General features: G+C 30.1%; 2 protein-coding genes across 2 annotated transcripts; both read left to right on the forward strand.

Annotated features, from left to right (window-relative positions):
* Nucleotides 1–3,478: 3,478 nt before the first annotated feature.
* DSM5745_05834 (translation initiation factor eIF-2B subunit family protein) lies at nucleotides 3,479–5,166 on the forward strand (the record flags this gene model as incomplete). Its single annotated transcript, XM_026747850.1, has 2 exons — nucleotides 3,479–3,612; nucleotides 3,663–5,166. 2 exons carry the CDS (start codon nucleotides 3,479–3,481, stop codon nucleotides 5,164–5,166), a joined length of 1,638 nt encoding a protein of 545 aa, XP_026603682.1.
* Nucleotides 5,167–5,444: 278 nt separating this feature from the next.
* On the forward strand, nucleotides 5,445–6,996 carry DSM5745_05835 (uncharacterized protein; the record flags this gene model as incomplete). The annotated part of the gene is made up of 2 exons (XM_026747851.1): nucleotides 5,445–5,627; nucleotides 5,704–6,996. 2 exons carry the CDS (start codon nucleotides 5,445–5,447, stop codon nucleotides 6,994–6,996), a joined length of 1,476 nt encoding a protein of 491 aa, XP_026603683.1.
* Between the last annotated feature and the right edge of the window lie 16,326 nt (nucleotides 6,997–23,322).

The raw sequence follows: 23,322 nt of genomic DNA on the forward strand, positions 1-23,322 counted from the left end.
CAGAAGAATGTGTATATCTTGTCTTGTTCTCCGTCTCAATTTCCGACAAGATGTGCTTGCTGGCTATCGTCGGCCATGGTTCAGATATAATGTGGCTGTTTGTGGGAGGCGTTGTTGAGTGAATCCCAGCGACACATCACGTCGCAAGCTGGGGTAAGGACAAAAGAAACAGACCGTGGGCGACCGTGGTCAAAACTCCAATCAAGGCAGCAACTAAACTACAAACTAGTTCCTTCTCTGACCGTGGTCGAAATCAGTCATCAGTTGAGGAAGGCGCCCATCCGGCTCGTAGATACCATGCTCCTTGATGCAACAAGCACACTCCGCAGTACAGTGGCCATAGACGTGCACGAGCTCCTTGTGCTCACCAGATCGGACGTAGAACTGGTCAAGGGGTTTCTCACAGCAGCCACAAGTACGCCCACAGCAACCGCCACTTCGACTGCAGAGTTCGGTTTTTTTATACCACCGATGGGGGCGTCCTTCCCGGTCCACTCCCTTCTGGTATAGATTGTGGAGCTTTATGGCCGCATCCTTTCTCGAGCCCTGCCATCTCTTCCATCTCTCAAACATGTCGCGTTGGAGTTCACGACATTCAGCACCCAGCTTATTGATTTCCCGTTTGCGGTCCGCTTCTATGGTCGAGCTCGTAATCCCCGGGTATCTTGGTGGAGGATCCATCTGATTCGGGGACTCATATTGCGTAGTGTAAGCTTGATCAACAGGCAGCCTGTCATAAGAACAAGAATCGCTGCCGGATTGTTCTAGGCGGCGCTTTCTTTGCAGTGTAGCAACGAGTTCTTCTGTAGAATCTTCATACCAATCAACGAACTCCCGAGATTCTTTATAGCGCGAAGCACGAAGCCATTCGATTTTAAGGCAATTCCATCTCCTCTCCAAATGGTCGATGAACTGCTCTCGATTCTCTTCGCGGGAGAAAAGCCTGGCTAGGATTTTGAAGCACATGTTGAAAGAGCCGTTCTTAACGAGTGCGCTGGTTGAGAAATTTGAAGCAGTTGCAGGATTGGTAGAGAGCAGAGTTGTGAGAGTTGCGAGATCAAAAGGAAAGGCTCTATAAAGACGAATGATGAGTCAAGTTAGACTTTACCAGGAACATCACCAAGCACAATCCGTGATTTCCAACGACTCATATCTTCGAATGACGTTGATGGTTCGAATCACAAACCCGTGTGAGTCTAAAACAGCTGCCGGTCGAGGGAGCAGGCATGTCGAATTATGGAACCTCATGAGTCTGCTTTTTCGAATGCGAGTCTAGCGAACACAAGGTTCACGTACGCGATAGAAGCTTGATCGGATCGATGACCGAGGACCCTAGTAACTGTGAGACATTGCAATTTTCAAATATACCTATCGGCATGAGACATCACGTAGCAAAAAACACGTATCCAAGGGATATTCCACGAGGCAGCCATGCTACCTTTAGATAGTGCAACCCCTGGGCCACAACCTGCAAGGTTGCCCTTCGGCGGCACGTTGCGGTACTTGACCGTTATCTTATAAATCCTATCCTCGCAACTGTCGTTCTCGGTTATATGTGTCCCTAGGGTTGTTTTGACATGCTTGGTTCCTGATGTGAGGGTCATGAAGTGTGAAATATTGTTTGATCCCTTAACTTTCAAGAACATGGTCTGTTGTAACATATGATATATTAAGACACGGAATGTAATGCTTCATTGAAACTTCCACACAATCACTTGTTCTATAGCTCGTGCCATTAATACCAGGCAGCGGCCAACTATCCACTATATTGGACTTTGTTTCTTTTTCTGCAGCTAGAGCTAGAGCTCATGCCGTGGCCTCGTACTTTGTGGTGGAGTGCGGGGTGGCCTCGACCCCGGAGACTTCATCCGGCCTATTGCGCTGTCGCCTGCCATCTTCCTGTTTCCAAGGTTGACCGAGTCCCTTCCTTGTTTCGGTCCGCTTTGTCTCTCTTTTGTTCCAGTAAGCGAGCATGGGAACTTAAATCCGACCTTTTGGGCCACGATGTGGTCTGACGTTGCCCGGTGTCTGTGCGTTCCTGCGGTGATTCCAGGGCAGCTGCCCGCATGTAAGGTGCTGGAGCCTGCCACACTCCAGTCTCCAACCAGACACGTCGTCGGAGAATTCACGCAAGGGGTAATTCTTCTCCCTTTCTCTTTCTTCCTCCTCTCCATCCTCCTCAACCTTAGCGTCACTTCCCTATGTGACGCAGTGATATCCTACGGCTGCTCTGGACTTGGTATGGGGAGCTCTATCCAGCTTCCCACCAGCTACACCTGCCAACTCAGCCGTCGTTGGACGCCGTACGGGAATGATTGAAGGAATCCTCCTATTTAAACCGTAAGCTACGCATCTCATTTCTCTGTCTTTTGAGGTCACCGCTAATCCTTGCTTCCGTCCAGCGTCGAGAAAAAGCCTGCCCACAATGGCAACCACCGCCGAACACCCGGTCCGCCCCCACGAGCCCACCAACTGCGCCCTTACCCAGAATAACTCCGCGTGCGAGTCCTGTATACTCTTCCGACTGTCGAAATGGCTCTGGTCATGCCGGAATACCCCGCCTCCTGATGTTGAAGAAAGCGTGAAACCCGTGGAGGACGAAAGCACCAAGAGCTCGTTCCCCTGTCGCGCTTGCAAGATGTCGGGCGAGGAATGTGATCGCCAGACACCGCGATGTGCCCACTGCCTCGACCAGCAGATCCTTTGCTTCTACGTTGAGCCTCTGAGGATTACAATGAAGCGGGCTAAGCAGGCGAGGCTGGAGGCACGGCCGGAATCGGTTACGTCATGTTCGTGATCAAACAGTCAGAATGAATACCTAGCGAGGGGATGAGGGGTTCGGTATTTCTATCAACTGCGAGGATCGGGCTTTCGCTTGGAATTGGAGAGTGTCAAGTGGTGGTAATTCCTGCTTGCTACATGCTTTGATTGCACGTCTTTTTCTTTCTTTCGCAGGAACTTGTGTATACACGTCCTTGTAGGACTATGCTTCCAAAGGCTGAATAGACATGGATTACGGTCGGTTTTGTGATAATGAGGTCTACGGAATTGCTCGATAGCTAGATTGCAACGTATAGATCAGTCAGATATATGGATAGACAGTGTTATATCATGCCGGGACACCCTCATCGGTTGCGCATGCTTCAGCCATGCTCGGAAGCCAAGATCGTAGCAATCACCAGATTTACCCCTAGAGGCTCGTTTATCTCCTGCATTCAGACAGATTTGGGATCTCTTTACCCCGGCACATTAGAACTTCGCCGCCAGTTCAAATGCATCCAATCCAAGGTTACGTCATGATGTCACCTACGTATCCCTCAGCGGAACATCCGACACCACTTCTCATGAGATGAATTATCATAACTATCATCACAGCTGGCCTAATTCATTGAAGATAAAAACAGTGCTCCAAGCCCACCCTTATCCATCCACACCTTCACGTCTTCTCCCCAGAACTGCGGGGTCCTCCACACCAAGAATGGCGGGGCAAACCCACGACGGCCTAGAACGACGATCCGTCGTCTCCTCCTTCATCTTCCACTTCCCAACCTCGATATCCGACCAGCCCCTGGTCGCCCTATTCCGACGGAGCGATAAAGTGAGTACATACAAGTAAGCGCTCATCTCTTCTATACCCCTGGGCTTCGCAGCTCACCACGAAGAAACCACATCGCCCCGATCTCCGGCACAATCTCCCGCTCCGACGCCGACCCCCTCACAGCCGCATGGCGCGAGCTCTCGGAAGAAACAGGCATCACTCCATCCTCCGCGACATTCTGGCGAGTCGGGAAGCCGTTCTCGTTCGTTGATGAGTCCGTGAAGCGCGAGTGGACGATCCACCCGTTTGCGTTCCAGCTTAAGGGGACGGCGGTGGGGTTGAGGCGGGACAGCGCGATCGAGCTTGATTGGGAGCATGAGGGGTGGGAGTGGTATGATCCGGCGGAGGTGTTGGGTGGGAAGGGGCTGAAGGAGGGGGATAGTGAGGTTCCTCATCTCAGGGAGAGTTTGAGACGGGTATGGCTGGAGGGCGAGCTGAATGAGCAAGCGGGGAAGACTTTGCGGCGCGGGCTGGAGAAGCTGCAGAAGGACCATGAGAGCGGGTCGCATGAGCTGACTTCTATTGCGTTGCGGGTATTTCGGGATGTCGTTGAGCATATGCGGGATGGGATGGGGGGTGCCAAGTGGTGGGAGGATGTGCAAATGGCTGCGTGGCATGTTGTGAAGAATGGGAGGGAGAGTATGGGCACTGCGACGCTGAATGCGCTCCTTGCGATATTGGAGGAGATGGAGGAGGTTTGGAGAATGGATTCTGAGAGGATCGACTCCGATGCGGAGTGGAAGCTTGAGCGTATGCTCACGATTATCGATCACCATTTGAAGGGCCGGACAAGTCGCGCTGGTCTAGTGAAGGACACCTTTGTGACCTATGTGAAGGAGCAATTCCTGTCCGTTTACCAGACAAGAGACAAGCTCACGATCCTGCCGCTGTCCGCGAGCTCAACGATCCGTGATAGCATCGTGGAAGCCTTCGCTTCACTGGAGATCGGCACGCTCGAACTGCGCGTTCTCGAATCTCGCCCTCTATTCGAAGGCGTGAGCATCTCATCATCCATCCTCTCCAACTTCAAAGCCAGTTGCAAAGATCCAAGTAAGCATCTCCGCATCCAGATCTACACCGACGCCTCTGCGGCCGTTGCCGCAAAAGACGTGGACATGGTTCTCCTCGGCGCAGACCGCATCTCCATCTCCAACGGCGTCAGCAACAAAACCGGTTCTCTCCCTGCCGTGCTGTCCGCCAAGCATGTCTCCCCGAACGCGAAGATCGTCGTACTAAGCGAATTGGAGAAGGTTAATGGGCAGAACGGTCTCATAGACGACTCGAAGCATGAGGATAACGACCCAGCCGAGCTCATGAGGTCGTGGCAGAACGAAGAGGTGAAGGGCGTTAAGGCTGTCGATGAAGCTTTCTGCAGCGCTGTCAGGTCGGAGAAGTCGAATTATTGTGTTGAGGTGAAGAACGTCTATTTTGAGTGGATTCCGCTGGACTTCGTTGATGACTTTGTTAGCGGCGAAGGCATTCTCAGCCATCGCAAGATTGATGAGAAGGCGAGACAGCAGGATGAGTTGGCGAGGAGGTATTTTGGGAGTATCTCTGTTAGGTACTAGTTATACTTTATTCAAGCAATCCTGCCTTGGTGGCAGACTTGAAATTGTTGGTTGGCACTTCTACCTAGGTTTCTGAGGCTAGACCGAGACCCTGAAACCCGCTCACTTCAAGAGTAGTATATCTGCTCAACGCGACTTAGACATCAGACGCGCTGTTGCCATGACAGTCAACGCGTCAACTCGAGTCAATGACTCGCCCGCTCATCCTTGTCTTCCTCGCCCCTCTTCCAACTCTATATGCCCATCAACCCTCGCACGATGCAACGCCAACACCAACCATGACATCCATCACAATCGCCGCTAAATCCTCCCTCTTCGAACCAGCGCACGCCCCTCTGACCCCTTTCACACGCACCCAATGGCGTCACGCCCTACGAGAAATAAAGCTGCTGTACGTCCAGAAGCAGTACAAACGATGCCTCGCCCGTTCGTCGTCTATTCTCGCGGGGGCGAGGGAGCCTGTACGTTCCCGTGCCCAATCACCTACCTCCTAGGACTATTTGAAAGATGCTGACGAGATGGATGGGTCCTTTGCAGATTAACTCCATTTACAAACTCTACTTGCACTTCTACAGCGCTATTTGCTACGAGGCGATGGGTTTGTACGCGCACGATTACTCGAGTAAGAAGGTGCCGCTGCTCAGAGAGGCGTTGGGGTGCTTTGCGGCTTGTTTGAGTGCGTTTCCGGTGGAGGTTGAGGTGGAAAGTGAGCTTGAGGTTGAGCTTGGGCAAGCGGTGCTTGTGCGGAGAGATTCGGGGGTTGGGTTTGCCTCCCATGATGAGGTTGAGTGCGACTTTGGTCCGGGCTACAAGGGTGGGGATAGCGACGACGTCTTCGGGAGTGAGACTGGGATTGAATTGAGCGCCGTTGGTGAAGATCCGGAGGAATCTCCCTCTCTCTCGCCCTCCCCGTCTTCATCTTCTACGCCTACTCCATACGCGTCAACCGTCGGCTCAAGGTCAAGATCGAGATCAATCTCCCCGGCCGATACCATCGTGACCAGCATCACGGATTTCATTGACAGGACCCTCGATTGTCCTGACGACGACCCGTTCCTAGCAGACTCGGACTGTGAGGATCCCATCAGTCTTGAGCTCGGCGTCGACAGTGAAGACTTCGAGGCTATCCATATCCTCGACGAGAAAGATCCAGGTCAGGGTCAACCACTTGTTCCTTCGCCCCTACAAGTCCGCAAGTCGAAAACCGCTAGACCCCTCTCGCTCTTCCTGCCATCCCTTGATAACCACCATAGGAAGGAAAATACAAATGCATTCATGACCCCACAGAGCGAGTCTTACGCTGCAGCCGCAATGGAACTTAGTACCCGAGCACGGGCACGTCCTCTCCCATCTCTCCCTATCGCCTGCTCCAAATTCAATACCGATCCGTCTAAGCGAAACACTATTACCCCTCCCCCTCCCCCTTCCCTCTCTCTAAACGCACACATCCACGCCTATAACACCTCCCTCTCCTTCCTGCACACCCAAATAAGCAGCACAATCACACATCTCCAGTCTCAAATCCAGGACGTCACAGCCCTCCAACAAGCCCGCGCCACATCCCGCCGAAGCGGGAATTTCCAGCGCTCCGCATCCTTCTGGTCGTTTAGCCCTGTCAAGGACGGCACTTCCTCGCGCCGGAACTCTTCATATACGCAAGATAGCGGCGTCTCGTCGTCCAGACGCGAGGGTATCGCGGACCGGATTTCGAGACTTCGCGCGGAGGGGTGGGATACCGTGGGCTTGAGGAACCCGGGGCGCGGGTGGAAGGGCGAGGAGTATTATCGCGAGTTCTGTGGGATGGCGCTTGATGAGCTTTATCTTGGGTGATTTTGTTTTGCATTGCATTGGGTGGGTAATGATGGTGTTGGGCGGTTACTTTGGGGCGTCGTTGGTTTGATTCGGTGTTTGGTAAGGGACGGAGCATGTGAGGGTGTTTGTTGCTTTTCATGTCTTTTTTAGGACGGCGTTGATATTTTCCATCTGGTTTCCTGGTGGTGTTGGTTCTGGGTTTAGGTGTTGGGGTAGTTTCGAGCGTTGTATCTATTTGTGTTCTTCTCGATGGGGGTGTTAGGGTAAGAAGGGCAAGAAAGACATCCGATTTGTGTCGCAGCTTGCATTATCTGGAAACGTAGAGGAAGGCTCCATGTCTTAAGCGAGAGTAGGAATTAAATGGAGGGAGTTGTGCACCTTCCCCGGATCAAGCTTCCAGATGCGGTAAGTTATGTGAGAAGCCTCGCCCGAGTGAGGGTCTTTCGGAGTTACGGATGCCTCAGGCAGAAATTGGTTATGTGAGATTAGGATAAGAATTAAGGGGTAAATAAAATATAAGATTTCTTAGGATTTAAAATAAATAAGGATATAAAAGTTTAATAGCTAAATATAAAAGAATTTAAGCTATATTTATTTTTTTTTTATATTTTATTTTTTAATTAGGCTATAAGATCTAGCTAAAGTTAAAGGTTAATTTTTTTTTATTTTTAAAGGTTAGTTAAAGTTATTTAATTAAGTTTACCGCGAAAATTTAAAAAATCTTTACCTTTTATTTAATATACCCCCTAGCGTTTAAAAAAATAAAAATACTAATATTAAGTATTAAAAATAACTTTAATTTTAATAAGGCTAAGTTAGTAAATAAATATTTTATAGCATGGGTTATTAAAAAGTTTAATAAACTTATTTACTAGTTAATTTTTTATTTTTATTTAATTAATTTTAATTTTTTTATTTTAATACTTCTCGCGAAGCTAGTAATAATAAATATTAATATATTAAAGTTATATAATAAATATAAGGTTATTTAAGTTAAGTAATTATATAATTTAAGTATTATTATAAAAAAAATATAATTTAACCTTTAAATTAAACTTTATAATATTAAAAGGTTTTTTTTATTATATAAGGTTTTTTACTCCCTTAGTAATAATAAGTAATTTAGCTTTAATAATAAAAATAGTAACTATTTTTTATTTATAAGTATTTTAATTAATTAGACCTTTAAATAACTTTATAAGCTATTTATTAAAGCTATATTAATTAAAATTATTACTAAAAAAAGTATTAAATATTATAGTAATAATTTTTTTAATATTAGCCAAGTATTTAATTTCTAGGTTTTTTATAATAATAAAATATTAAATAATATACTTAGCTATTTTAATATAAGCTTTAATAAGTTATATTATATACTAAGCAAGCTTACTAGTTACTTTAAAAGTATTAAGGCATGTTATTATAATAAAATAAAAAATAAGCTAATAAGTTATTAATATAAAAAAAATATTTTACTTTATAAATATATAATTTAAAGGCGCAGGTATTAATTTTTTAATAAATAAAAGTATTTTTAATATTTTATTTAGTATTATAAGGTTATATTTAGCCTGTAAATTATTAATATAAAAATCTTAAAATAATTAAATTTTTTAATTATAATAATTATAAATAATTTTAATATTTAAAAACCACTTTACTTTACTAAAATTTTATAATTTATATATATATTTTATATATTTAATAAAGTTAATAACCTTTTTTTTAGCTTTGGCTAATCTTTTACTTATAATAAGTATATTATTAATAAAAAAAATAATTATAAAATACTTTATAATATAAAAATAAGGCTTTTTTAGCACTAGCTTAAAGCTATATTTAAAAAGTATTAAAAATATTTTTTTTTATTAAATACATGGTAATTATTTAAGGCTATATAAAGGTTAATTTAATTTAAATACTTTGCTTTTAACACGCCAGGGGCCGGGTGGTATTTTAATATATATTTTTTTATTTATAAAGCTTTAAATAAAGGTGTTAATAATATTTAATTAAATAATATTAAAATTAAAATAAGCAACAAGCGCTATTATAAGTTAAAATAATTAAGTAATAAAAGTTATTATTATAATATTAATATAATTACTAAGTTAAAAATCTTTTTTAGTATAAAGGCGCACTTTAAATTTATTTAAATAACTAGTAATATTAAATTTATATTTAAATATTTATATAAATAGTATAATAATCTTACTTTTTAATATAAAAATAATTTTAAAGGTATAAAGTTTTTTAAAAGTACTAAATTTAACTTTAATAGCCTTTATAAACTAGTTTTTATATAAATACTTTATAAGTTTTGCCTAGTTTTTTAGTTTTTTTTAAAGTTAATTTTAATAAATAACTTTATTTAGTATCTCTTGCAATAGTCCGGGAGGCTTAAAAATTATTAAATAAAAAAAAATATAATATTTAGTAAAGTTTTTTACTAGCTAGTAAAAAAGTTTAATATAAAAAACTTTAAAAAAAGGCCTTTATCTTAGGCAGTTTTTATTTATAAAATTTTTTAAATCTTACTTTTAATATAAGTAGTTATATTAGGCCTTTTTATTTAATTTAACTTACATAGTTAAAAATCTAAAATTAAAATTTTATTCCCCTTTTTTTGTATTAGTTTTATATGGTTTTAGGTTAAATTTAATAAAAAAAAGTAGTATTAATATTTCTTTTTTATTATTATTTTTATTTATATTATTTTCTGGTTATAAAAGCCCTCTAGCACTATTATTTTTAAAGTTAAAAATTTTTTTATTTTTCTTGCTTTTTATTACCTAGTTAGGTATTATTAAAATAATTTTATAGTTATTATAGGTTTAAAAGCTTTAATTAACTATAATACTTACTAAGCTTGGGCTAGTAATAAAAGTAAGTAAAATTATAAGGTTTTTATTATTATATAATATTAAATTACTAAGTAAATTAAAAATAGCTTTATTTTAAGCATTAATTTTAGTATAAAATTTATTATTTTTAACCTTTTTATTCTTACTTATTTTTATATTATTAGGCTTGGGAGTAAGCTTATTTTTATTATTAAGTTTAAAAAAATTATTTTTAAAGCTAATAAAAAATAGTATATTAACTAGTTTTTTTTTTTTATTAATATATACTAGGATAGTGTATCTTAAACTAGTTATATAAATTAAGTTATTTTTATTATAGGTTTTTATTTTATTAAATACTATATTTTTTATTTAAATAACTAAATATTATGTGGCTTTAGCACGAGGGTTTTAAATTTTTTAAATATTATAAGCTTTTTTATATTTATAAAAATATTTAATAGCTGCTTTTAGCTTTATTTTATAAAAGTTAGGGATTTTTAGCTGCTAATAAGCAAGTAATTTAAACTTAAAAATATTAATTATATTTACTAGGTAAGTATTACTTATTAGCATTTAAAACTTTTAAAGTAATATAAATTATTTATTTTTTTTATTTTTTATAAGCATGTAATTTAATATATAAATAAATACTTTTATAGCTTTAAATATAAGATTTTAAGGTATATTAATAGCTAATAAAAATACTTTAACTTTTTATAAAATAATTTTTTTTAATTACTTGCTTGCGCTGTTTTATTTAAGTATATTAAAAATAATAGTTTTAAAGGCTAAACCTTATTATTTTTTAATAAATTTAAAGTTATTTAAAAGTTATAATATCTTATTATTTATATAAAAAAACTAAATATAAAGGCTATATTACCTAAAAATATAGGTGTTAAGTAATTAAACAGCACGCTAGTAATTATTTTTTTTAGTATATAGTATTATTTATTTTATTTAGGTAGTATTATTTAAAAAATAAAAGGTGTATTTTATATTATTTTAAGATACTTTAAAAATAAAAATATTAAAATAAATTTTTTTAAAGGGTTAGGTTACTTTAGTTAATTTAATTTATAATATTTACTTAAAAAATTATAATAATTTACATGGCGTGTAAAGTAGTTTTTTTTCTTACTTTTTATTAAAAAGCTAAGGCGTTAAATTAATTTATATATTAGTTATAAATATTAAAAGTTTAAATATTATATTAATGTTAAGATAGCCTATACACTTATACTAAATTTTTAGGCTTTTTAATAATATTTTTAAAGTTATAAAGTGTGGTAGCAGATTGCACCGTATGCAAATGAAAAAAGTCTTGATTTTTAAGTAAGCCGCAGAGCGGCTAAAATATCTTTATGTTATATAATAGGGCGGTAATACGGGGTAAAACCTATATACCCGGGATATGGCCTATATGTGGCTATATATTCCCCCTGTTAAAAAGCATAGTATATATAAAAAAAAAGCTAACTGCTAACTTGGAGCTAAGCTTAATAAATAAAAAATATAATATTATAAAATAAAAGTTAATAAAAAAAACTTTTTAATAAAGTAAAGCTTGATATAAACTAAAAACTAAAAAATTAAAAAAAAATAAATATTATTAAGCAGCTAGTAACCGGAGTTAAGCTTAATAAAAAAATATAAAATAATATTAAAAAGGCGTAATAGTATTAAAAAGTGTAAAAAAATAGGGTATTATAGCATTTAAAGTAATTATAAAATAGTTATTAAAGTATAGTACAAGTATAAATAAAAGTAAAATAAAGTAAAAATAGGGTATTACCTAAAATAAATAGCCTTTAAAGTATAGTATAAAAAGGCTAGCTATAAACTAGCTTATTTTTTTTTTATATTTAAAATAAGCGGCAAAGTGCTTATATATAATTTATACCTTTATATTATAAAACACTAAATTAAAAATCTTACTTTATATATTTTTTAAATAATTAGTATAAAATATTTTTAAGGCTATAAAAAGCTTTGCTATATTACTAGTAAATATTATCTTAAATAAATATTTAGGCATGTTTTTAACATGGTTAATAATTACTTTAAAAGCCTATTTTTAAAAATAACTAGCCTTAATATTTTTTTATATAAAATTTAAATAGTGTTTTTTATATAGGCCGCGCAGGGTAATTAAATAATAATTTAATTTTACTTTTTTTTTTAGGTTTTTAGGTATTAGTAGGCTAATAACACTGTCAGGGCCGGAGCCGAGGGCTCCGGACCGCCAAGAGCCGGGCGCGGCCTAAAGGAGTTAGGCGTCGAGCGCTAGCGGGTTGGTGGGGCAAGCTAGTTGTCAGGTGACCAGAGGAGAGTGGATACATCCATGGAATCGGGATGGCTAGGCCTAAGCCTAGCCATGTTGGCCTTTTGGCTANCATCCATGGAATCGGGATGGCTAGGCCTAAGCCTAGCCATGTTGGCCTTTTGGCTACCGTCACACCTCCATTTCCCGATTAGGAAGGTGTAGTTTGTGTCCTGACAAACACTATAAATATTAATAATATAAAGTTTTTAAGTTATAGTAAAGCTTATTAAGTAAACTATTAAAAAATTTACTAGGTTTTCTATAGTTTAATAGCGCGTAATTATAAAAAATACTAAGTATATATTAGAAATAGCTAACTAGTTACCTAGCTATTATAATATTACTAAAGTGTTTAAATACTTAAACTAAGTATTATTTTAAGGTGTGTTTTATTAGCCTAGTATACTAAAGGGATTAGGGCCTAAGAAGCTAGTATTAAGATTAGGACTAAAAAGTTTAGAACTAGGACTAAAAAGTTTAAAACTACTAGCACTTTTAAAATTATTAAAAAGGTTTTATATAGTTTTTATAGTGTTTATAATAGTTAGCAAGGTGTAATTTATTTTATAGTAAAGTTTTTATAAGTGCTGCTAGATAATGCCCTTTATTTTTATAATTATTTACTAGTAGTTAGTAATATAAACCTTAATATTATATTAGGCCTAGTTAGCTTTGCCCTTTAGTATGTTATGCTTGTAAAATATTTTTTTAGGCTAAAATAAAGAATATTAATAAACTAGTTTTTAAAGTTTAAATATTTTATTAACTTTATAATAGTTATTTTTTTATTCCACGCACCCTAGAGCTAAATAATATATAACTTATTTATATTAACACGTGTTAATATTTTAGGGAAGATCCTTAATAATATAGTATTAACCTTTACTTTTTTTTATAGCCTAATAAGCAGGTTTACCTTTTTTATGTATTATTTTACTTGTTACTTAGTAATTTACTTAACTATTTCCTAGCGTGTAGTTTATAACATGTCTAGGTTTGCCTTTACTAGTTTTAACGCTATTTTTTAAAGTTTTTTTTAGGTATTTAATATAATAATTTTTTTTAATTATATCTAGCCTGGCTTGGTTTAATAATTAGTAGCTGTTTATTTTAAAGTTTTTAGGTGTTATTATTATTACTATATACATGTTAGTAATATAGTTTACTTAATTATTTTTATTAAAAACTATAGGAGTTTTAATAAAACTAAGCATGTAGCTAACTTACCATGTAATTAAAAAGTAAAATATGTACTTAAATAAAAATATTAAGTTTAGTTTTATATATTTTAGTTTTTTAATATTAGCTTTGCCTAGTGTTATCCTATATATTAAAAATAGTATAATAATTAATAAAAAAGGGGCTAGCTTTTTATATTATATTACCTTAGGCTTTTTTTTTAGGGTGTTTTACTTAAGGTGGTTTTTTTTTTAGCCTAACTTAAAATTTATGTTTATATATAGCTTTAGGGAAAAAAAAAGCTATGCCTTTTATATATTTATAAGGCTTAATTACTTATTTAGCTTAAATTTTTAATTATTTAAGGTGGAAGTACGGGGTAAAAGTTAGTGGTAAAAGGTTATATTTAAAGTAAGGTAAGGCTAACTTTTAAAACCGTGAGTAAGAAAGAAAATGCTAGGAGAACTACCCCCGTGTATAATAGTAAAAAAAATAATAAAACATGCTTTAAATATAAAAAGCTATTAAAAAAAAGGAATATGGAAAAAAAAAAATAATTATAAGTAAAATAAAAAGGTAAATAATAAAAAGGGAAATAATTATAAATAAAATAATATTAATACTGGCTGCCTAAATACCGCATAAAAAAAAGATTTATAAAACTTAAAATAAAAACTTAAAATAATATATGCACTTTTAAGATAAAAAAATCTTTTTTTAATATTTTATTTTTTTTTGTAATATTTACCGCATACTGCTTTTTAAACTTTTTTATTAAATTTATAGTATTTTATAGCTGGGATTTATAGTACTAATAGTTATAATAATTTAATTATTTAATATACTTTACTAGGTATTTAGTTCCTTTGCGCTTTGCTTTTTTTTTATAATTATTATTTTTAATTTATACTTATATTATTTACCTTTTTTTTTTAATTTACGCGGACGGCCGCGTTATTATTTTTTTAATTTTTTTAGCTAATTTTTTATTATATTTAGGGTACTACCACTTACCAGGTTATTTAACCCTTTTTTATATTAAAATAGGTTTTTATTAACTAGAGCCTTTTTTAAGTGTATTATTAAAACCACGGGGTATAGTAACTATTTAGCTAAAAAATTTAATTAATAGGTAAGTGGTTTAACATGCTTTAGTATTTTAAAAAAGCTGCTGTACTAGTTTAATAACTTCTTATTTAGTATATTTTTAACTAAATATTTTTTATAAAGGCGGAGGTATACTAAGTTGCTAATTATAAAGAATATAAAAACATGGTGTTTATTATACTACTTTTTTATTAATATTTATGTTAATTTTATAATATTTATTATTATTTTACAAGCCGCGAAAGACTATTTAACCCCTTTTAGTTATAGGCTAATATTTATTAAAAAGTGTAGGTTTATACTATATATAAAATACTAAAAAGTTTTATTTATAGTCATGTATTTAATACTATTATAAATAACCTAAAGGTGGGGTAATATATTTAGCCACTTAATACTAAACTTAAGGCCTGTAATAATATATTATAGGTAGGCTTTAATTATTTAATTATTAATTTTAGTGGCTTTATTACCCTAAAAATACTAGGCCATGGTAAATAAACCTTTTATGCTAAAATATATAAAAATTTTTAATTATATATTTAAAAAAAACTTAGTATTATAATTTAAAATAATACATGTTGGTAGCCCCTAATCTTTTAATTATAAGTATTTTAATAATATATTAGCCTATTATTTTATAAACTAATTATTATAACCTAGGATAGCTGTTATATAGCATAAAAAATAATTTATAACTAATATAATTATATTAAACTAGCTGTTATCCGGCAACGCTAAAATTAAATTAATTAATATTATTTTAAATAGCTTAAGTGTTACTAGGATAGGTTACAATGCTTTATATAGTTTATACCTTTTAATTTTTTTTATAAGGTAGTTTGGATAGTGCTTAATATATTATTTAACTTAATAACTTATATAGTTTATTATAATGCCCCCTAGTAATTTTAATATTTTATTTACGCCTAAATATTTATTTAAATTATGTGTAATTTATAAAACTTTACTATGTAAAGTATTAAAAATTACTAGCTTATTTTTTAGTTTTATATATAAAATACCTTTTAGCATTTTAAATAGGAGCTTTACAAGGCACTTTAAACTTTTATTTATTTTTAAAACTTTTACCACCTTAAATTATCGCGGGTCTCCTGTGTAACTATCCCTGGCCTTTTTTTTAAACTTATTTAATAGTTTTACTTATAACACGTGCTAGGCAAAGATTTTCCCTAGTAAGTTTTTTACCTTATTTTTTATATAAAATAGTAAGCAAAATAAGGTATTTAATATAATATATATTTTACCAGGCTTATAATATACTTTTAGGCCTGTAATTTATTTAAAATATTAGGCGGCTTTAATTAATTTTAGGTTTAACTAGTTACTGCTAGTTATGCTTAATAAAATGCTTTTTAAAATATTTACTACTAATATATAGTCCGTGTAAATTACTGCTTTTTTACTAGAATTTATAATATACTAAACTTTGCGGAGTGCCTATATAATACTAGTTATTTTTAGTTTTATTAGGTAATACTATTTTTTTACGCTTAAAAGTAACTAGCTTAAAAATAAAATTAGTTATATAGTTTTAGGCGCTAGTAAACATGTTATATTTTAGGCAGGCAAGGTCTTATTTAAATTATTATATTTTATATAAAATAGTATTACTTTAAATCCCCGCTGCTTGGAGGTGTTAATATTTAAAAATATAACTTTATTTAAATTATGGTGCGCTAGTATAATACAGCCCTTAAAGTATAATTATAAGACTTTAAATACTTTTATTTTTTTAGTATTTAGTTTATTAATTATAGTTTTTTAGGCAAAATTTATCTAGGCCACGCCCTTTTATAATTTTTTTTTACTAATAATATTTTATAGTCTTATAATAGCTATACTTTTACTATATAGTTTAGAATATACTAGGAAAATTAATTAATAAGTTTAATATATATATTAAGGTTTATAAGCGTTTTAAAAAACCTTAGTTTTAGTATAGCCTTTAACTTATTTTTTATTATAATTAGGCCAAGTAACAAGACTTTCTAGCCTAGTAATTATATAATTAAAAAACCTAAAAAAGTTTTTTTAGGTTTAATATAATTTATAGTTTCACGTAACACGCGAAAAACTTATATAAATATATAAAATATAGCCTAAGGGTTTTTAAGAATATTATAAAATTATTTATATATACTTTTAAAAAGGCGTGTAAAGTATAAAATAAATTATTAATATTTTACTACACGTGCGCTATTAAGTTTAGGAATTTTATTATATATACCTTAAAAATCTCCTGTCCCCGGTGGCTTACTATATTAATATAATAGTAATTATTTAGATATATAGGCTACTAGTAAAATATAAACTTTTTATTAACTATACTAATATAATTACAGCCTGCTACAATGGTAATAATATTAACTTATATTAAAATTAAATAAATATCTGGAATTACCCTTTTATTTATTTTTTTAAAATTAATTATAACTTATTATTTAATATTATTTTTTAAAGGCGCATGTAAACCTAGTATATTTATAGCTAACTTTACTTTATAGTCCAGGTTTAAATTTATTTTATTAATTATTTTCTTAGTTATAAAGACTAGATAACTTAATAAAGTATATATATTTACTTAAGCTAATTAACCTTGTGCATATAACTTATTAAAAACTTTGTTTACTTTTTTTTTATTTAATTTTAATAGGGGATATTTTTTTAAAAAATACTTTATATTATTTTCTTAGCTAGGCTTAAAGTAAATTTTTATCCAGCAACTCTTTAGTATATTAATTATATTTATATTTATTTATATTAAGGGGTAAGCTATTACTATTACTTTAAGCTAGCACACTACCTATTTTTTTTTTATAAATAATAATACTGTTTTTTAACCTTGTTATGTTCTTGCTTTTTAGTTTAAAAGCTAATAGTTTTTAGTTTAATAAGTAAATTATAGCTAGGTCTGCTATTTTTATTTACTTTTTATTATTTTTAATATTAGCTATAAACGCGTAATACGCCTTGGGATTCTTTATTTTATATAAATTTTTTAAATATATATAATAAAAGATAGTAACTAGCCACGTGTTTTAATTTATTACCTATACTTTATTATATATATTTTAAAAGGCTTGTGTAAATAAATATAACTTATTTTATTAAACTAGTTTAAAAATAATATCCCTATTTTTTAATAAATTAATATACTTGTGTATGTTAATTACCTGGCGTGAGTTTAGTAATATTATAATTTTTTTATTTATAAAAACTGCCTTTAGGGCCTTTATTTTATTTACCCTTAATATTATTATTAATTATAACACCATATTAGAATATACCGTAATCCTAGCTTTATATTTATTAAAATTTAGTAAGAATTTATGTTTTTTTAGTATATTTAAACCTAAAAGTATATTTACTATAAGGCTATTTATTAAATAAGCCTTTATATTAATTTTAATATAAATTTTTTTGCTCCTGTAAACTACGGGGAACCTAATAACTAGTATAATAAATTTAATACTTAAAAAACTATTTTTTATACCCTTAATAGGTACTAAAGCATACTTTTAAATCTTTATTTTAGGCACATACTTTTTTAAAAACTTTTTATTTATAATTATTAGCGTGTATTTTAAATTTAAATAAATTATTATAATTTATTTGCTAATATATGCGCGTATAATAAAGTATTTTTATAAATAAAAATACATGCCTAGATTTATTTTTATTACTAGAGGTGCTATAAAATAAACTACTAATAAGGTATTTTCTTGCTTTTATAAAGTACCTTTAGCCTTTGCTTTATACTTAGGCAAGTGCTTATATAACATGTTTTTTAAAGTTAATATTATAAAATAATGCTAATAATTAATTATATTAGTTAGGTATTCCCCTTTATTTATATAATATAAACTAAAATCCTATTTAGCATAGTACGCTTGGCTGTTTTAATTATAACTTAGGAATTTGCCTTTTATATAAGCTTAATTTTAATTATAATTATAAGTGTATTAATTTAGGAACTCTTTTATAGCCTTAACTTTTTTATAATATACTTTTTAATATTATTATTTTTTACCCTGCTAAAATTACTTATATTTTTACTAGTTTTATAGCCTTTGCTATTGCTTGTTTGCAGGCGGCCATGGCTTAATATACACATATTATTTTTATTTTTTTTATTAGGGTGGTAGTAAACCTTTTTACGTATTATTATAACCTTGCGCGTTTTATAAGTTTTATTATTAATTAAAGTACTATGCGGAAGTATTTAAAAATAGGAAGAATTAGGCTATTTAAGGCACCTAGGGATAATTATATCATAGGTGGTATAATAAATATTTTTAGGGTTAGTTATATTAATACTTAGTAGGGTATTATTTAAATTATTTAAAAGGGCTGTAAATTAAATTAAAATTTTAAGGTGGTAAGGTTATTTTAAACTATACTAAAGCTTTAAAAGGAGTATTAATAATTAGGTATTTTAGAAATTAGTTAAACTAATTTATTTATTTTTATTTTAAAATTTTTATAAAGTGCTTTACTATAAACCCCTTTTATAACTTATTTATTATTATTTATAGTAAAGTATTTAGACCTTTTTAAGCACGCAAGATTATTAAAAAATTTATAATACCCTTTTTATATTACTTTAAAAGTAATAATACTATATTAATATACTATATTATTAACACGTGGTTATGTATATTATTTAGGGTATAGTATATTAAGTTAAGCCTTTTATAAGCTTAATTAAATAATATTTAAAACCTAGTTTTTAAGGCTGTATACTAGTTTAATATATCCTATAAATAAATTAAACCGCGACGTGTTATATTAGTTAGTTTATTATTATATTAACCTAAAGCTTTTTTTTTAAAACATGTTTTAATATTACATGCTAGCTATTATATAAACCTTATTTTTATTATAACCTAAAAATGTTTTGTAAATAAGTATACTAATTAATAATATATAAATTTATTTTTATTTACTATATTTTTAAAGCTGTATTTAGCAGGTATATTTAAAAAAAAAATCTTATATTAGCAGCCCTTTATTTAAGATCTTGGGGTTGCCTGTTCTTATTTTTTAAGTAATACCGCCTACTTTTATACTTATTAAGATTTTTATTATGTTTATTACTTTTATCACGCCTGTTACTATTATTATATTAATTATTATTATCCAGTAATAAGTCACTATTATTATTTAGGTTACCTTTTAATCTTTTTTAGTATTTTTTTTAAACACGTTGCTTTTACGCCTTTTATTCTTCCTGTTATAAATAATCTAGCCTAGCTTGCTTTTTATAATAAGCTTTTTTATTTTTTAGTTTTTATTTATATTATTATTTTATTTTTTATTTTTTAGCAGGGCGGGGCAACACCGCCTTTAATATATAATTAATTATATTATTAATTAGCTTTTATAAAGTAAGGGTTTATATATTTATAAACACTATATTTACTATAGCTAGTTATTAATTATTTTTAAGTTATTTACCTGGTTTTACTAGCCTTTTATTTTTATTTATTCTTGCTTTTTTTTTTTATAACATAGTTTTTTAAATATTTTAGTAGTTAGTTTATTTTTATTTATTCCGCGTAAGTAAAAGGTCCTGCTAGTGCTATAAAAGGCACTACGGGTGGATTTACTAAAGGCCTAGATTAAAAAGGGGGGTATTAAAACTATATAGGTAAAATAAAGTTTAATTTAAACCTTGTGTATAAACTAACTAGTTAAAAATAATAAAAAATATTATTTAGTATTCTAGGAAGCAAACTTTTGGTTTATTATTTAATTTTTAGTTTTAAAGGTAAATAAGTATTATTTAATATTTTAAAAAGCAGGGTTTTAGTTTATTATTTAGTTTATAGTTTTATAAATCCTAGTTTTTTTTATTTATAAGGTAGGTTAACAGGTTAGTTAAAGTTATAATTTAATTATTTTAAATAATATTATAGTACTTTGTTTAACTCCCTTAATTTTACTTATTATTTAGCTAGCAAGCTTGTACCTAAAAATAGTAAAAAGGTAAATAAAAAATAACTTTATATTAATAAAAATGTAAGGCCTTTTAGTAAAGTATAATATTATTTTAAACTAGGTAAAGCAGGTAAAGGTAGCAGGGATGTGTATAATAGTTTAAAAATTAATAATATATTTAGCTTAGCCTTAGCAACTACTTATTTAACTATTACTAGTATTATTATTACTTTTAAAGCAGCTAAAATAGTAGTTTTAGTGTTTTTTATTAATAAAGTAAATAATAGGTTAGCTATTTACTAAATAAAACAAGAATTATATAGGACTTATTTAGATTTTTTTATAAAGAATTTTAAAGCTGTATTAAATATTTTAATATTTTTAATTACCTAGTTTAATAAAAAAGGCAAAGACAGGGCTTGTTATTTTTAAGTATTATTTTTTATAACTTGTTTTAGTAAGGCTATAAAACCTATTAAAAAATTAATCCTCCCGTGTATAGGCGCTGCTATATTTTTAGCTTATTTATATTTTATTTTAATAAATTTTTTTAGCTAGGTAGTAAACTTAATTAGCTTAGTTATATATATAATAGTACTTTTATTTTTATTTTTAAGCTTTAGTGTTATAGGTGGTTTTAAGGTTTTAGGTTTTATTTTTTAAACTACCTTGCTTTACTATTTTTATAGCTATAAAATAAACCACGTGATTACGCGTTGCTTTTAATAGGTATATATTATAATATAATATAGTTACTCCGCGGAAGGAGCTAACCTTTGGTTAGTTATAAAAAATAAAAATAGGGAAATATAAGAGAATTTATAAAATATATAGGGAAAAAAATAGCAAGAGGTAAAAAAAAAGTATTTATAGTTTAGTGCCTATAAATTAGGAGTTTATATATTACAGGGTTATAGTGTTTAGCAAGGGTAAATAGTTATTAAATTTAAAAATAAGTATTAAAGTTAATTTACTTAATAATAGTAAAAAGTATTAATTACTAGAGATATTTCTTAATAACTAGTTAAAGTAGTTACCTAACTTTATTAAAAAAAGAAAATTAAGACCTTGTTATATCACGACATGCTACTATTTATAGTAGTAAATTATATTATATATAAATAAAAAAAGTCTTAATTTTTAAGTAAGCCGTAAAGCGGCTAAAATATCTCCATGTTATATAACAGGGCGGTAATACAGGGCAGAACCCGTATACCCGGGATGTGGCCCGTATGCGGCCACATAAAGTATTAAATTTTTATTTTTATTATAGTATAAAAAGCCTTAATCTTTTTATTATTATTAATATTAAATTTTTTATAATAAAGTATGTATAATTTATAATATTATTTAAGTATGCAAAAGTTTATTTTTTTTAAGTTTTTAAAAGTTTTTTTATAGCTACTAAAATATAGATTTACTAACACGGCTTTATTAAGGGACATAATAATAATATAAAAGCTAAAAATATAGGTGTAATTCTTAAGCTTTAAAAGCTTTTTTAAGCTATTTAGTCCCTTATAAAAAACACAAAGTATACTAAACTTTTTAATTTTATTAATAATATTATTAATAAAAATAATATTATTTTTAAAGGTGTTATAAATATTAATTATTTTAGTAAGGTTATTAGTAACATGTATAAAAAATCTAAAATTAATAATAATACTTTTATATAGGCTATATTATAAGCTATTAAATAATAAATAGGTAATTATTATTATAACTTTCTTTAGGTTTTTAAAGTTATTTTTTTAACCTTAATTTTAAATATTATAATATTAAATCTAAATTTTTTAAAAGTATTTAATACTTTTTTTTTAATAGTTAAATCCTATATATTCTTCTTTACTTTTTACAAAGTTTTTTTTTAAGGCTCCTAATTTTTTAAAGCTTTTTTAGCGTTAAAATACTAGTAAAAAATAATAAAATATAAATAATTATATACAGGGCATGTTAGCTTTAATTTATTATTTTTATTTTTATTATTTTTTTTAAATTTTTTATTATTTTTAGTGTTTTTATTTTTTTTTATTTACTAAGTTATTTTTTTAAGCGTGGCAAAGGTGCTATTTATTAGCTATTATTTAAATTTATTATATATAGTATAAACGGCCTAAAGTATATAAAATACTTTAAACTTTTTAATAGTGTTAGTAAAGTTTTTTTTTTTAAAAAAAAAATAGCCATGTAAAGCCTTTAACTAAACTTTTTATTAATAATTATAATAATATATATAAAGTTTTAAAGCGTGTTAATATTTTAATTACTAGTAAAAATATTAAACTTTTTAGCTTTAATAAATATACTAATTTAGCGGTTGTACTAATTATTAATTTATTTTTTAATAAAAAGGCCTTAATAAATAGCTACCTTTTTTTATTTTACCTTAATTTTTATTTAGCAGGTAATATTAAATTATATATAATATTTTATAAAAAGTTAAAATATTATATATAAATATTTTTAGCTATATAAAAATTACTAGTAAAAGCTAAATATAATTAAAGTTATATAAGCTATTATTATACTTAATAAAGCTTTATATTTTTTTTAGGTAAGATATTTTTTATAATAATATAAAATCTACTTTATTTATTAGTTATTAAATAACTTATCTAAAGTTTGCCTTTTTTAGAAATATTAAAGTAGTAATTTTTAAAAATTAGCCTTAAGCTAATAAAAATAGGTAATAGGTTTTTATTATTAATTAAAAAATTAATATAGTTTTATATTATAAGGCCTATAATTATTAACTTAATAATTTAATATTATGGGCACCATGTATTAAAATTATTTAAAATAATAGTATTAAATTAAGTATTTATAGGTAAAAATTAAAGGTTTTTTATAATATATTATATAGTAAACAAGGAAAACTTTAAAAGTTTAAATTTAGGTAATAAATAGCTTTAAAAATAA

Source organism: Aspergillus mulundensis (assembly GCF_003369625.1).
Source record: "Aspergillus mulundensis strain DSM 5745 chromosome Unknown scaffold_5, whole genome shotgun sequence".
Classification (NCBI taxonomy): domain Eukaryota; kingdom Fungi; phylum Ascomycota; class Eurotiomycetes; order Eurotiales; family Aspergillaceae; genus Aspergillus; species Aspergillus mulundensis.